General features: G+C 44.9%; 1 protein-coding gene across 4 annotated transcripts in view; it reads right to left on the bottom strand.

The window, feature by feature from the left end:
• Positions 1-15,950, bottom strand: part of LOC120936855 (interleukin 1 receptor accessory protein) — a 319,849-nt gene that overhangs the window by 47,939 nt on the left and 255,960 nt on the right. For all 4 annotated transcript variants that reach the window (XM_040349569.1, XM_040349568.1, XM_040349571.1 and 1 more), the window contains one exon: positions 8,936-9,007. In XM_040349569.1, coding sequence (XP_040205503.1) covers positions 8,936-9,007 — 72 coding nt within the window. The remainder of the gene's footprint in view (positions 1-8,935; positions 9,008-15,950) is intronic.

The raw sequence follows: 15,950 nt of genomic DNA on the forward strand, positions 1-15,950 counted from the left end.
TTTCTTATATTAATAAAAATAAATCCTTCCAAAACACAAGAGGTGGGACTTACAAAGACTTGTGTAGCATATTTCCCCAAAATACTCCAGACATCTGCTTTTATTGAGCAATAGCGAGAAAGATCCAGTAAATATGAATATAATAAATAAAAATAGTAATAATGCACTGTAATGAAGCACACTGTGCATGTTTTGCTAAGGGTTGTAAAGGGGCCGTCTGTGTAAATCTCGGACAAGATCTTTAAATTTGTAATAGTCATCTCTCTAACAAGCAGTTAAAATTTCCCCAGTGCAGGTGCTCCTCCCCCGGCGTACATAACTACTCAGTTGTTCCAAAAGGAAATAAATCAGCTCCCATGATATGTGAACAGAATCAGCCAGCTGACACTATATAATATGCAATCTACAGTAGTCCCTTGCTGCCAATTGGCAAGCTGTGTGCCAAGTCTGCTTTGCTAAACTGTGCAAGGCTGTCTTATTTGTGTCTGAAAATAAATCAATCAGCTCCCATGATGCTTAGATAGCATTAGCCAGCCTACTTCGATATGCCCACTTTGCTTCTCTCAAGACCTTCTGCTCTCTAGCTCCCTTGTTTCCTCCACTCATGTTCGCATTCAGGACTTCTTGAGAGCCTCTCCCATCTTTTGGAACTCCCTACCCCAACCTGTATGTCTATCTCCTACTCTGTCTGCCCTCAAGGAATCCCTGAGAACTGAATCTTACTTTGTTGAACAACTTCTTCCCTTGCAGCTTTCAAAAATTTGTAGCACACCCCTTTCCCATTAGGCTATAAACTCTCACGTGCAAAAGCCCTCAAAGCTTTGTATTTTCAAATGTATTGTAATCATACTCCTCCCCTTTATTCTGTATAGCATTGTGCAAACTGTTGGCGCTATATAAATCCTGTAAAAAAATAATAATAATAATCTTGTTATCTAATTGCTGCTCTTTGGTCAGCTGTGAGCTGTATTCATCCTGCTGAACTGTGTGTTATTGGATTGTTTGTGTTTAACCAATTAAGACCCGGACCAATTTTGCTGGTCAGAGACCAGGCCACTTTTTGCGATTCGGCACTGCAACATTGATGTCCTTTTTTCCCACAAATAGAGCTTTATTTTGGTGGTATTTAATCACCTCTGCAGTTTTTATTTGTTGCGCTATAAACAAAAATAGATCGACAATTTTGAAAAAAAATCTATTTTTTTTACTCTTTTCTATAATAAATATCCCCCCACCCAAAAAAAAAAAAATATATATTATATATATATATATACACACATATATAAAAAAAATCCTCAGTTTAGGCCGATACGTATTCTTCTACATATTTTTGGTAAAAAAAAGAAAATTTATGTAAACCCAATTAATGAAATTTGAGCTGGGCACACATATCTGCAGTATTTTGTTATCTCTCTTCAAAGAGCTAAGTCACATAGCTCTCTTCTGACCCATTCCTCTGTTATCAGCCTGATAACTCCTGACTTATTCTCTGAGGCCTTGTACACACGATCGGTCCAAACTGATGAAAATGGACTGAAGGCTGAAGTCTGATGGTCTGATGGACTGATGGTCTGATGTGCCTACACACCATCAGTTCAAAATCCGATCGAGTCCAACGCGGTGACGTAAAACACAACAATGTGCTAAAAAAAACGAAGTTCAATGCTTCCAAGAATGCGTCGACTTGATTCTGAGCATGTGCGGGTTTTGACCGATCGGTCATCAGTCCGATTTTAAAGCAAGTTTTAAAACTTTGGTCTGAAGGACAAAAGTCTGATGGGCCATACACACGGTAGGTTTGGACTGATGAAACTGAACTTCAGTCCGTTTTCATCAGTTTGGACTGATCGTGTGTACAGGGCCTTACACATCAGATAAAAGCAGCCTAAAATTTGGGTCGGGAGGTTGCTATAAATAGATTAGCAGGCAGCTGGCCCTGTTACAAAACACCTTTCAGAGTCTCTGCATGTGGAGAGGGGGTGTGTGCCTTTCCTCCAATCAGCTATTTTAGCCATCTTGGCTGTATGCCCAGACATCACACTATGTGTTAAACAGGAAGAGAACCTATATTTGTATGTTGTATATGAGAAAAAAATAATAAAGAGATTCATAAAAAAAAAAAAAACAGGAAGAAAACATTTCCTAACATGAGCTGAACTTTCTAAACAGTATATAAATGTGAAGACAGCAGATATAAATATAAAACCTATGTAGGGAGATTTGGTTTATCTCTGTGTATCATCTGAGACTGTTCACTTCACTGGGTGTATGGAGGGTTTACATTCACTTTAAAGGGTTAGTAAAGGAAAAAAAAAAGGGATTTTTAATACAGCTTACCTGTAAAATCCTTTTCTTGGAGTACATCACGGGACACAGAGTGGCATATTCATTACTATATGGGTTATATGGAGTACCTTCAGGTGTTGACACTGGCAATCTCAAACAGGAAATGCCCCTCCCTATATAACCCCCTCCCATAGGAGGAGTACCTCAGTTTTGTAGCAAGCAGTATGCCTCCCAAAATGGTCCCCAAAAAGAGGGGTGGGAGCTCTGTGTCCCGTGATGTACTCCAAGAAAAGGATTTTACAGGTAAGCTGTATTAAAAATCCCTTTTTCTTTATCGTACATCACGGGACACAGAGCGGCATATTCATTACTATATGGGATGTCCCAAAGCAATGCTCACAATGAGGGGAGGGAGAACATCTCCAAGACAAAAGGATTTAATTTAGAGAAATACTCAAATCATAATAAATCCAACTTAGTTGAGAAAAATAATCTTAAATTTTAAATTTAACTCAAAAAAGAGGAGCCCCCGGATCCGAGGGTCTCAAACTGCAGCCTGCAGCACTGCCTGCCCAAAGGCTGTATCAGACTTCCTTCTTACGTCCAACTGGTAGAATTTTGTAAACGTGTGGACAGAAGACCAGGTTGCCGCCTTGCAAACCTGAGCCATAGAGATCTGGTGGTGTGCTGCCCAGGAGGCGCCCATGGCCCTAGTAGAATGAGCCTTTAATGATACTGGAGGAGGCAACCCTTTCAAGCCGTAGGCCTGAGTGATTAATTGCTTAATCCACCTAAAAATGGTGGACTTTGCAGCTGCCTGCCCCTTCTTGGGCCCATCCGGTAATATGAACAGCACATCTGTTTTCCGGATCTTCTTTGTAGCTTTAAGATAGGCCTTCATGGCCCTGACGATATCCAAGGTATGCAGCAACCCTTCCTTTCTGGAAGTAGGTTTAGGGAAGAAGGATGGTAATACCAAATCCTGGTTCAAATGAAAACTGGATACAACCTTCGGTAGGAAGGAAGGATGAGGGCGGAGAACGACCCTGTCCTTATGAAAAATAAGATATGGTTCCTTACAGGATAAGGCCGCCAGTTCCAATACTCTTCTTGCGGAAACTATGGCGACCAAAAATACTAACTTTCTTGTCAGTAAAACCAAAGGAATTTCAGCCAACGGCTCAAACGGTTGTTTCTGTAAACTTGACAGAACAAGGTTTAAATCCCACGGTCAAAGCGGGGATTTAACTGGAGGTTTAATACGTAAGACCCCTTGAAGGAAGGTCTTAACCAGCGAGTGGGTGGCCAGCGGCCGCTGAAACCACACTGACAGAGCAGAAATCTGTCCTTTGATTGTGCTTAATGCCAATCCTTTATCCACTCCTAGCTGGAGAAAACTTAATACTCTATCGATGGTAAATTTGCGAGAAAGCTATCGCTTGGACTCACACCAGCCTACATAGGCCTTCCAGACCCTGTAATAAATCACCCTAGAGACCGGTTTCCTGGCTCTGATTAGGGTAGAGATTACTTTCTGAGACAGACCTCTACCCCTGAGAATCAGGGATTCAGCTTCCAGGCCGTCAAATTTAGATGCCGTAAGGCAGGGTGGAGGATCGGACCTTGCGATAGCAGGTCTGGCCGTAGAGGAAGAGTCCAAGGGTCTCCCACTACCATCCTTAAGATTAGTGAGTACCATGCCCTTCTGGGCCATGCTGGAGCTACCAGGATGACTGGTATGTGCTCCACCCGGATCCTGCGCAGCAGGCGGGGTAGTAACTGGAGCGGGGGAAACGCATAAAGAAGTTTGAACTGATGCCAAGGGCAAACCAACGCATCGGTTCCGCAGGCCATCGGATCCCTTGAGCGGGACATGAACCTGTCTAGCTTCTTGTTGAGTCTCGATGCCATGATATCCACGTCCGGCACTCCCCATCTTTGGCAGAGTGCTTGAAAGATTTGTGGATGCAGAGACCATTCCCCCGGCAAAAGAGTCTGGCGGCTTAAGAAGTCCGCCTGAAAGTTGTCCACTCCTGGAATGAATATTGCCGATATGCAGGGCACATGAGCCTCTGCCCATAGGAGAATCAAGCTCACCTCTCTCTGAGCGGCTTGACTCCTGGTTCCCCCTTGGTGATTTATGTATGCCACGGCCGTGGCATTGTCTGATTGAATTCTCACCGGGAACCCCTGCAATTTTGACGTCCAAGCCCTGAGGGCTAGTCGAGCAGCTCTGAGCTCCAAGATGTTGATGGGCAACTGCTTCTCTGGCGTTGCCCAAGTACCTTGGCGAGTGCAACCATCCAAAATTGCTCCCCAGCCCGTCAGGCTGGCGTCTGTGGTCACTATCTTCCAAGCCACTGGGCTGAAAGACTTCCCCTTCAGTAGATTCTGAGGGTCTAACCACCAACACAGACTTTGTCGGACTCTTGATGAGAGCGGCAACGGGATATCCAAGGCCTGTGGCCTTCTGCTCCATGCTGACAGGATGGCTGCCTGCAGGATGCGAGTGTGGCTCTGGGCGTATGGTACCGCCTCGAATGTGGCCACCATCTTGCCTAGTAACCTCATACATAGGCGAATAGTCGGTTCCTTCTTGCTTAGAACCAGTAGGATTAATTCCTTGATGGCTTTGACCTTCCTCAGAGGTAGAAACACTCTTTGTTGTTCTGTGTCTAATCTCATGCCGAGATATTCCAACTGCCTTGTGGGCAGGAAAGCTGACCTTTCTCGATTTAGGACCCAGCCGAACTTCTCGAGGTATTGGACCGTGAGGGCCACTGCTCGCTCCAAGCCGGGAGACGAGTGATCTATGACTAGGAGGTCGTCCAGGTATGCTAGGATCGTGACCCCTTGGATCCTTAGTTTGGCTAGGATTGGAGCTAGGACCTTCGTGAACACCCGGGGGGCCGTAGCCAACCCGAAGGGAAGCGCCACGAATTGGAAGTGACGCGAAGCCACCATGAAACGTAGATATTTTTGATGTGGCTGATAAATTGGAAGATGAAGGTAGGCATCCTTTATGTCTATGGACGCCATGAAGTCGTCCTTTTGGAGTGTGGTAGCTGCTGACCGCACGGATTCCATCCGAAATGAGCGGATCTTTAGGTATGTATTTACCATCTTTAGGTCCAAAATTGGCCTGACATCTCCATTGGACTTCGGGATGATGAATAGGTTGGAGTAGAAACCTAGCCCCTGTTCCAGGACTGGTACCTCTACTATTACTTCCTGGGAAAGTAGATGATTTAATGCCGACATTAATGCGGCTCCTTTCTCCGGATCGTTTGGAATCCTCGACTCCTGGAAATGAAGAGGAGGAAACCTTAGGAAATCTAATTTGTAGCCCGTGGCCACGGAAGACCGTACCCACTCGTCGGGAATGCTGGCTTCCCAAACCTCTGAAAAGAGTCGCAGCCTTCCCCCCACCTTCGTGGGTGGGGGCGCCCCTTCATAAGGTCGGCTTGGGGGCTGGTTTTGCTGGTTTGCGAACCCACTGCTTTCTGCCTCTAGCAGCCTGTCCTGTGATTTGCTGTTGAAGCCGAAGTTTGCTTTCGCAGGAGGCCGTCGATACTGTTTGGCATTAGAGGGCCCCTGCCCAGGGGAGTACTGTCGTTTAAACGCAGGCCCCTGAAACTTCCTCTTAGTTGGCAAGAGAGTACTTTTGCCATTTGAAATGGTTTGAATGTATTTATCTAGGTCTTCTCCGAAGAGTCGTCCTCCATGGAAGGGGAACCCTACCAGGAGCTTCTTGCATGGGGGCTCGGCCTCCCAGCTTTTTAACCATAAGAGTCTTCTCATATGGATAAGGGATAACGATAAACGTGACGCTTGCTGGATAGAATCCTTAATTGCGTCTACTGTAAAACATATGGCCCTAGGGACATCCGAAAATTCTTCTGCCTGCTGGGCAGGAATAAGTTTAAGCATCTGCTTAACTTGATCCGATAATGCTTGAGCAACCCCAATCGCAGCCACAGCTGGCTGTACTACTGCCCCTGCAGTAGTGAAGGAGTTCTTAAGTAGTGCTTCCAAGCGTTTATCAACTGGATCCTTGAATACCTGTATGTTTTCTACAGGGCATGTTAATGATTTGTTAATACATGAGATGGCTGCGTCCACTGCAGGAGTAGCCCATTTCTTGGAAAATTTATCTTCCATAGGATATAGGGCAGAGAATCTTTTAGGTGGTAAGAAGATTTTATCTGGCTTGTTCCAATCTTGGAACAAAACTCCCTCTAGTAGAGGGTGGATCGGAAATACTGCATTGCTTTGAGGCGCCCTCAGTGAGCCCAAAGCTGAAACCGTAGATACCTGGAGATCTGGTACTGGCAAGTTGAATGCATTATGGACCTAGTCCGTTAAGGCTTGAATCCACCAGCTCTCCCCTTGGGAGACTGCTCCAGACTCCTCTGTATCCGGATCTTCGATCCCTGAACCTACTTGGTCCTTGTCCAAGAGGTCGTCCAATTCCCATGAGGAAAGGACCTCCTCTTCTGAGGGTCCGCGCTCGGGCGACGGAGATCTAATCCGTTTACTGCCCCGCATAGCTGTGGCTATCATTTTTCCCATTCTTTTCTCCATCTCTCTTAAAGAGGTGAGTAATACCTCGTCCGTGACCATCTTAGGGTTGGACTGACCCGCGCCAGCTCCAGCCCCAGATCCCGATGGCCCCAAGGCTCCCTGTGGGGAAAGCAGCGGCATAACTTTGTCCGAGACCTCAGACTCTCTGGGGGAATCCCCACCTCTTGTACCCTCTGACCCGGATGCCATGGTACAATACCGAGGTACACCTGCTACCTATTGGTATTTGGAACTATAAAAGTTAATTGCCCAAACACCTGTTTGGGGGATAAAAATGCTTCCTCTCCCCTAGATGACTTTTCTTTTTTTTTTTTTTTTTCGTTTTTGTTTGAAATCCAGGAAAGAAAAAACATTCTGTCCCCCTGAGTAGTATTGCAAAGAAAAACTATGAGATGGAAAAGAAACAGCCTATTTCTAGGCTTGAAAAACAGTCTTCTGAAGACTGCAATATCCTTTCTGGCCACTGTGTGTCCTCGGCGCCCCGTGCTGCCGCTCTGGTCTTTCCTCCCCAGTTCCAAAGTATTGAAATGCTGTATGGAACAAACAAGGAAGGGCCGCCCCTTCCTTAAGCCACTGACCCGCCCTTCCCCCCCCAGCAATCTCAAACAGGAAATGCCCCTCCCGACAGGGGGGGGGGGGTTTGGGAGGAAGGGACCTCTCTGCTCCAGCAAACTGCAGCCTGGAACCACGAGGAGGTCAGCGTTTAGGCTCTGAGGAGGAAGACTGAATGGAGCATCGCCTGGAGGCTTGCAGGTAAGCACAGCTCTCTGACACACACATATACTTTTATATCACACAGGCCCCACTCAATGCTTTTCCAACACTACAAGGGAGGTCACATTTTATGGGGAATAATACATATAGAGCCATCCTATCTTTATGATATGTGACTAGTTTGCCAGATGCAGTGCATAACTTTAGGCATGTCCCCTGTGACCCCCCAGAAAAAACCTGCTAAGAACCAAGTTCCGCAAGTTTTCCCCTCACTTACCTGCTCCATGCCGCAGGACTTTGCCAAGCAAGAGGCCCAATCTTCCCCCATCTCCGTGGGGATGTCTAGACCTTCAGGCCCTGGGTTCCTATGAAGGATCCACTGTCCTGGGCCCATATAGCACCCTGGCAACAGAAAACATTAGGCACCCAAAGGTTTCTAAGTTCTGGGCCCAGGGTCCAGCTCTCTAAAAAGAAAAGCATTATGGGCTATACCCCAAGGGTTTGGGGTCCGGTTACTGACCACTTTAGCGCTGAGGCTTTTTTGGACAGAACCGGTAGCTCACCTAATCCCAAGGATGCGGAGGCAAGCTAAACCATGACTAACACCTAAGACACTGGCGTAAAAACTGAGGTACTCCTCCTATGGGAGGGGGTTATATAGGGAGGGGCATTTCCTGTTTGAGATTGCCAGTGTCAACACCTGAAGGTACTCCATATAACCCATATAGTAATGAATATGCCGCTCTGTGTCCCGTGATGTACGATAAAGAAAATTACATTTAAAACAACAAACATGTCATACTTACCTACACTGTGCAGTTTGTTTTGCACAGAGTGACCCCAATCCACGTCTTCTGGGGTCCCTCGGGGGTTGTCTCTGGTCCTCCCCGCAATTACTCACCACAGTCATGCGAGAGCTCGCATGGTGGTCAGTAATTGCGGGCGCGCTCCCGTGATACAGCGAGCGGCCATAGCCGCTCACTGTATCACTCAGCCCCGCCCCTTGGCGCGCAGCGTCACTGAATATGATTGACAGCAGCGCCAGCCAATCGCTGCGCTGCTCTCAATCCATCAGCTCTAGCCAATCAGCGGCCAGGCTGAGCGGCGAAGAAAATATTGGGACCGCGCAGAACGTTCGAGGGGTCAGGTAAGTATAACAGGGGCTCGGGGGGGGGGGGGGGGCGGCAGCATTCAATGTTTTTTCACCTTAATGCATAGATTGCATTAAGGTGAATTTTTTTTTCCTTTACAACTCCTTTAAGTACTCCAAGTATGACCAATCACAATCACAATACAATGTTCTAGAAGATACAAACATTATAAAACTAACATTTTAATCAGCTTAACATACCTACTGCAAATGAATAGCTCACTTTATCATGCGGATTATACATTACAGGTGGCTTGGCATTGTTGGAGGAAGCTGAAAACAAACATAACAAAAGAACTTAGTGTTAGGAGTTTGTACGTTACAATATAGGATTGACACTGGGAAAAGATGCAGAATACAGTATACATAGTAGATCCCATGATATCGATGTATAAAACTGAAGATTCATTTGTTTAGAATTTGCCTTCCCTGGTTAACCTGAATCATGTACAACCAGCCTGTCGGTTTTTTCCTGAATGGTTAGTACCGCTGGCTATAGCCACCAACACTAATTATTGTGTTCTGCCAGAAGGGAAGGCTCCACGCTGGCAGAACCCAATAGTGCTGCAGGAGAGATTCCCCCATTAACGAAATCGGGCAATTTTATTTCCTTCCATCCGTGGTGGAAGAAAAGAAAATTGCATAATCTATGGCCTGCCTATGTTGTGGAAAGCACAGAGTGTGACGTGACATCAGAGTAAGCAATTTTAATACAGGAGAGAGAACTGTACATCATGTGCAAGAGCGAAAGTATAACTTAGACCCCTTTACACTGGAGGTGTTCTTCAGGCCCTTTATCGCTAAAAACAGCGCCTGTAAAGTTACGCCTCCTTCACCGCTTAAGAAGTGCCCGCCCATAGAGGACGTAACGCGTACGGAAGGAGCGTTGTGACGTCACCCGCGGCTATCACTTTGCTCAATATACACTCTGTATACATCGGCACCGATCGTGGTGCCTTCATTGTGAGTGTTTTTTTATCTTTTATTACGATTAAATCGTTTATCCAAATGTAGAGCACTATGTTTTGGCATTTGTTTATTACATGACCTGGGATGACCTATCGGTTTCTCTGTGACGTCTCTACTACTGTTGGATTTGCTGATATTCACACATAAAGCGCATTTGACCCTCCATAATCAAAGGGTCCAGGTGGTGAGGTGAGAGGCCATTTCATGTGGTGGTGGATGTGTGTCTAGCACGTGTGAAGTTACCTACACAGTCATCTGTCTGTCTACATTGGCACTCACTGGAGGAGTACTGCGATTGTATGGACTTTCTAATCATCTTTTATTATTTTATTTGAGCGCTGCACCATCTGTATTTGTTTCTCTACAGGGATTTTGTGATTATTGACCCTGGTGTTCAGCTGCTATACAGGGGTTCATTTGTCATTTTTGCACTGATTTATTTTCTTTTTATAGCGCCTGTAAAGTCCCTGAAAAAGCCTCAGCTGCAATCCAAGTGTGAAAGCCTGAGTGCTTTCACACTGAGGCGCTGCGCTGGCAGGACGTCAAAAAATGTCCTGCAAGCAGCTTCTTTGCAGCGCTTTAGGTAGATAAAAAGTTGCAATGACCGCCATTGTATTCTCTAGGGTCTCTGCTAAAAAAAAACATATATAATGTTTGGGGTTTCTATGTAATTTTCTAGCCAAAAAATTGCAAAAAATTATGATTTTTACATGTAGAAACAAAGTGTCAGAATTGGCCCGGGCCTGAAGTGGTTAATGATTTATTTTTTGAAAGGTGAATGTATCCTTTGGGGACATTCAGCAATTAGTACTTGGTAATTAGTAACGGAATCAGTCTGACACACCCTTTCTATCCCCCTGCAGCATAAGTCTGTGTAAAGGAACTTGTGATGAGGCATGTGGCAGTTACTTAGCTATGCCAGTGCAGAGCACTAAAGCATGCGAGTAGAAATCAGCAGTCAGGAAAAAAACACATTTTAAGGTGTTTTCTAGCAATAACAAAATTATTATATGCAGGACTATCAAAAAAATTAAAAAGTTTTAAGACTTCAATTATGCTTTAAAATTATCCTGTGCTTAGCACCTGCCAGCCAAACAGCAAGTTCACTAATGCAGACCTTACTACCGTATTTCTCCAAAAATAAGCCCAGGTCTTATATAAAATTTTGGAAAAAAAAGACACAGTAGGGCTTATTTTCGGGGTAGGTCTTACAATGAAATGTGCTGTCTTCTCTCCCCCTCTGACAGGAATCCCCAGTGTGAACTTGCTTGTAAAATCCTGCAATTCACTATATTACAGTACAATGTGTGTGTTTCTGTAATATAATGTTTCTGTAATATAATTGTGGCAGATACCTCTGCACTTCTGTGACCTCCCGGAGCTCTCTTCCCCGCAGTTATATTACAGAAACACACACATTGTACAAAAATTTTAAACTAGGGCTTATTTTCGGGGGTTCTTTTGCAGCCCTCCTGGAAAATAACACTAGGTCTTATTTTTGGGGTAGGTCTTATTTTCAGGGAAACACAGTAGCAGCATAGATTTGGCCCTAAAATAGTTTTTTTTTGGTTGAGTCTGGAAGAGAGATTTGGCTTCTAAAGAACAGGAAGGTATCAATGCTATTTTAATGATTGGGTTCACCCATAGTCAAAGTGAAGTATAGGCCAGGAGCTCAGGCACAGCATAAGGCTCCTTTCACACTGGGGCGTTTTTCGGACTTTTTTCAGGCGCTTTGGCGGTAAAGAAAAAAAGTATGTAAAGCGCCTGAAAGAAGCCTCATCTCCAATCCCAGAGTCCTTTTTATAGCCCCTTCACACTGCCAGCGCCCAAAGAATGCTGGTAAAGCACCGCTAAGACCCTAACGTTTTAGGGAGTTTTTGCAGTGCCTCAGTGTGAAAGGGCAAGGTGTTTTTACAGCACTTTCAATTCATTTCAATGGAGAGGAGCGTTTTTTTTTCAGCGCCCAAAAGTTGCTGCTTGCAGGACTTTTCTCAATGCCCCGCCAATGCAACACCTCAGTGTGAAAGGGTAAGGCGTTTTTACAGCGCTTTCAATTCATTTCAATGGAGAGGGGAGTTTTTGAAAGTTTTTTTTTCAGTGCCCAAAAGCTGCTGCTTGCAGGACTTTTCTCAACGCCCCACCAGTGCAACACCTCAGTGTGAAAGGGCAAGGTGTTTTTACAATTCATTTCAATGGAGAGGGGAGTTTTTGGAGTGGTTTTTTTTCAGCGCCCAAAAGCTGCTTGCAGGACTCAGTGTGAAAGGGTCCATTGAGATGCATGGAGAGCATTTTAATAGCGCTATTTTTAACGCTAAAACGCTGTAAAAACGCTTCAGTGTGAAAGGGGTCTTAGCGTAGGGCCTACATAATGGGGTTTGGTCAGGAAGGCCTCAGTAAGTTAGGGGTTAACGAGAAGTCCGTAATATGAGGGTAATCATATTAGGGTGGGGCAAGCTGTGGACAGGGTGGCCCTAAGGGGTTACTAGGTGGGAAGCGACCCTCTGGTATCAGTCTGATCATAGGACAGCAACAGACAAGATGTTATTTCTTGCACAAAACAAGCCAGGTGCACTGGGAGAGTATGAGACTAATGGGGTGGCCCCCTAATCACTGCTTCAGCTCTACGATTCCTGTTTTTGAACTGGTGGCGCAGCAGTGTGTTTAGGGGAAATATTGACAAAAGCTGCCTCACGTTTTTGTAATTTATCATCGGCTGCAAATAAGAAAGAAAACATGTCTACTCCACTGTGAGAAGGGGTGCCCTCTGAACTCCCTTCTTCAGGTGACTTTTCCTCAAGACTGTGCAGGTGATCCCCATGCTTTACCTCAAACCTGGGTGGGAGGTAGTATTGTGCTGAATACTTACAGATAGCAGTCCAGCACTGCACAGAAATGGTAAAACCCTTGGATATCAGGAAACAGTTCTACACTTTTGTCCAGAGCTGTGGGAATGCTGACAGGATTTTTTTTTTTTTGCAGGACATATAGGAAAGTAAAAACTGCACCAGCTACTCATCAATTTATCTTGTGTTCAAGCCCCCAGACCTGCAAACACCAGGCCCTCTTCAAACAGATGGCCGAATAAAATCAAGCCTACCATGAAGTTCTCGAAAAGCTACGGGAGCCAATTTAAGGGGTGGTAGAAGCAGTAGGCCATGCAATTGTGCTGTGCTGAACTGCATTAAGGACTTTGGCGCTTTGATTCTTTGAGCTGGAAAGTTCTCTGTGTTTGTTTGCAGATGTTCAAGGACCATGTTGTAATATAACTGTCACCGCTTTCTCCTGAACTGAAAGCTTCAATAGGCAATATTTATTCAGCTTACACATGTCCACTTTCTTACTCACTTATCAAGTAAGCATGAAGGCCACAAGGTGGAAGATAGCCAATTCATTTGTAAACATCTCACTTGCTAATTTATTGGTAAGCAACCTGTCATAATAAGTTTCACACAATCTTTAAATGGCTTTAAACAGTCAGGCCTCGTACACACGCATGGTTTTCTGGGCAAGAAACAGCAAGAAAACTGCTGGGAGAGCTTTTTGCCGAAAAAAATTTTGTGTATGGTTTTTCGTCGAGAAAACTGCCGGGAATCTCGACGAGAAAAACAGAGAACCTGCTCTCCATTTTCTCGTCGGGAATCTCGGCAGTGTTTTCCTGCCGAGAAACCCGAGCGTGTGTATACTTACCTACCTCCATGGAAACCAGCGCATGCCCGATGAGACTTCGGCGCATGCGCGGTGGCTTCCAAGGCATAGTGTAGGGTGTAGCAAGATGGCGGCGACGGCATTGAATGTGAGGAGCGCATGCTCACCGTAGTCGATGACGTCACTGCGTTCTTTTGAATGACCGTGTGTACACTCGGCGAGCAAGAACGCTTGCCAGGAATCTCATCAGGAAAACCAACGTTTTTTTCGTGACGAGATTCCCGGCCGTGTGTACAGAGCTTCACACTACGGGGGACACAATACAACCTGCATCCAGTGACTTAAAGACAAACCAAGAAATGTAATTTACTGTAGCTTACCAATTATTAGATCTGGTGGCTACATTCATTTTCTTTTTAATTTTTTCCTCTGTTTTCACCTGGCCAGTAGCACACTTCCTGTATAAGGCCTGGTTCACACCTATTTATATTTATTGCTTTTTGCAGAAATGCACTACAGTCCATTTAACATGGTCTCCTATGGGACACGTTCATGCCACATTCACTTTTTTAAGCCTCTGCATGTGTGTGAGTGTTATATGTACTAACAGATTTATATACACTAACAAATTGCAGGCAAGTTCCAGTTAACACATAGGAAGTTACAGCAACATAAATTGATAAAAGATGATTATTTTAAGCACCCCTGCCAGTGTTAAATGGTTTATTTCATCCCCATAACTGATACAATCTGCAAGAGCTTGTTCTTTAAAAAAAAATAATAAAAAAAACAGCAGGCTCAGTGGTTGGATTACTAGATTAAGATAAAGCCTAAATAGAAAACGAATGCAGTCATAACATCTAAGATTTAACAGGTTACAATATAATAAAATGTCTGATTTTGGGTTTAGGGGTTCACACTGCTGCGTGGTGAAAAATCGCATGTGATGCGATTTCAGCCATACAGATAGCATGGCTGAAATAGGATTTACATTCGGACTCAACTCGCACTGGACCTTTTTTTGGTCCGCACCAGAATCGTATTGCATTGGTGTTCACAACTATGCGATACAATTCATGTCCGAACTGACAGTTCACAGTGCGATATGTGAGCTGAAATGGTGTCATTAACAATGTATTGACACTCCCCAGAAGTTCACATGGATTCACATGGGTCTAAACAGCATGGATGAAAAAATCTCCCACTGCCAACTACTACAATCTGACACCTGCAGCTCTGCAAACGCTGACGATAGCTGATTGGCTGTAGTCACAGTTTGGTTAACTTTTTCTGCCCAACTTAAATTTCTTAATCAAAATCTATTAAGCCAGGAGGCATTGGCTGGGCCACCCACGGCTCGAAATCTGAGCTGCCTTGCCCATGTCCAAGGTATTGTGAAACTGGGCGTTGGGTACACCCATGGCAAATTTAAATTGTGTGCATTAAGAAAATGTATTGTAATCTGTTTGGAATCCCAACTACAATTAGAGCAGATATTGATAAAGTAGACCTCCATCCGAGGTCCATGCTGGAGTTAGGAAAATATGCTTTCCAAAAGGTAGTCATTTGATGCTTTAATCCAGGGTTATCTCTACCACTGTTATAGATATCTATTCTTGCTACTTGTCCTTGTGACCATTCTGATAAGGAGAAAGAGTGGGGGGAAATCCAAAATTTCACTGATAGGGTTATAGGCAGGCTCAATAACCAGACAGAGACTCTAACCCAGGGATAGGCAATTAGCGGACCTCCAGCTGTTGCAGAACTACAAGTCCCATGAGGCATAGCAAGACTGACCGCCACAAGCATGATACCCAGAGGCATGATGGGACTTGTAGTTTTGAAACAGCTGGAGGTCCGCCAATTGCATATCCCTGCTCTAATCCTTACCCAGTCTATTCAAACCAAAATATATATATTTTTTTGGCTGGAGTTACCACTTTAAAGGGGTTGTAAACCTTTGTGTTTTTTCACCTTAATGCATCATATGCAGTGTCCGGCCCCCTGTTTTACTTTCCTGAGCCCCAAATTTTTGTGGGCCGTCCCCACCGTCCTTCTCTCCTTGGAGTCCTAGGTTTGATTGGATAGATTGATAGCAGCGCAGCCATTGGCTCCCGTTGCTATCAATCAAATCCAATGACGCGGGCGGGGGTGGGGCCGACTCATACACTCAGAATCTATGGACGCTGAGTGTATGACTCAGGAGCGCGCCCGCAAGGTAACCCCCTCGGGAGAGCGCTTCTCCTAGGGCAGGGATCCTCAAACTACGGCCCTCCAGCTGTTGTAGAACTACACATCCCATGAGGCATTGTAACACACCGACATTCACAGACATGACTAGGCATGATGGGAATTGTAGTTCCTAAACAACTGGAGGGCCATAGTTTGAAGACCCCTGTCCTAGGGGGTTATCTAATGCGGGGAGGAGCCGCGAAGAGCCCCCAGAAAAGGGGGATTTGGGCTACACTGTGCAAAACGAGCTGCACAGTGGAGGTAAGCATGACATGTTTGTTATTTAAAAAAAAAAGTTTTAGTATCGCTTGAAGTCTTAACCCAATGTAAACATTTTATTAGCAAGGACATTTTAGCATCAATAACAGAG

Source organism: Rana temporaria, chromosome 4 (assembly GCF_905171775.1).
Source record: "Rana temporaria chromosome 4, aRanTem1.1, whole genome shotgun sequence".
Lineage (NCBI taxonomy): Eukaryota > Metazoa > Chordata > Amphibia > Anura > Ranidae > Rana > Rana temporaria.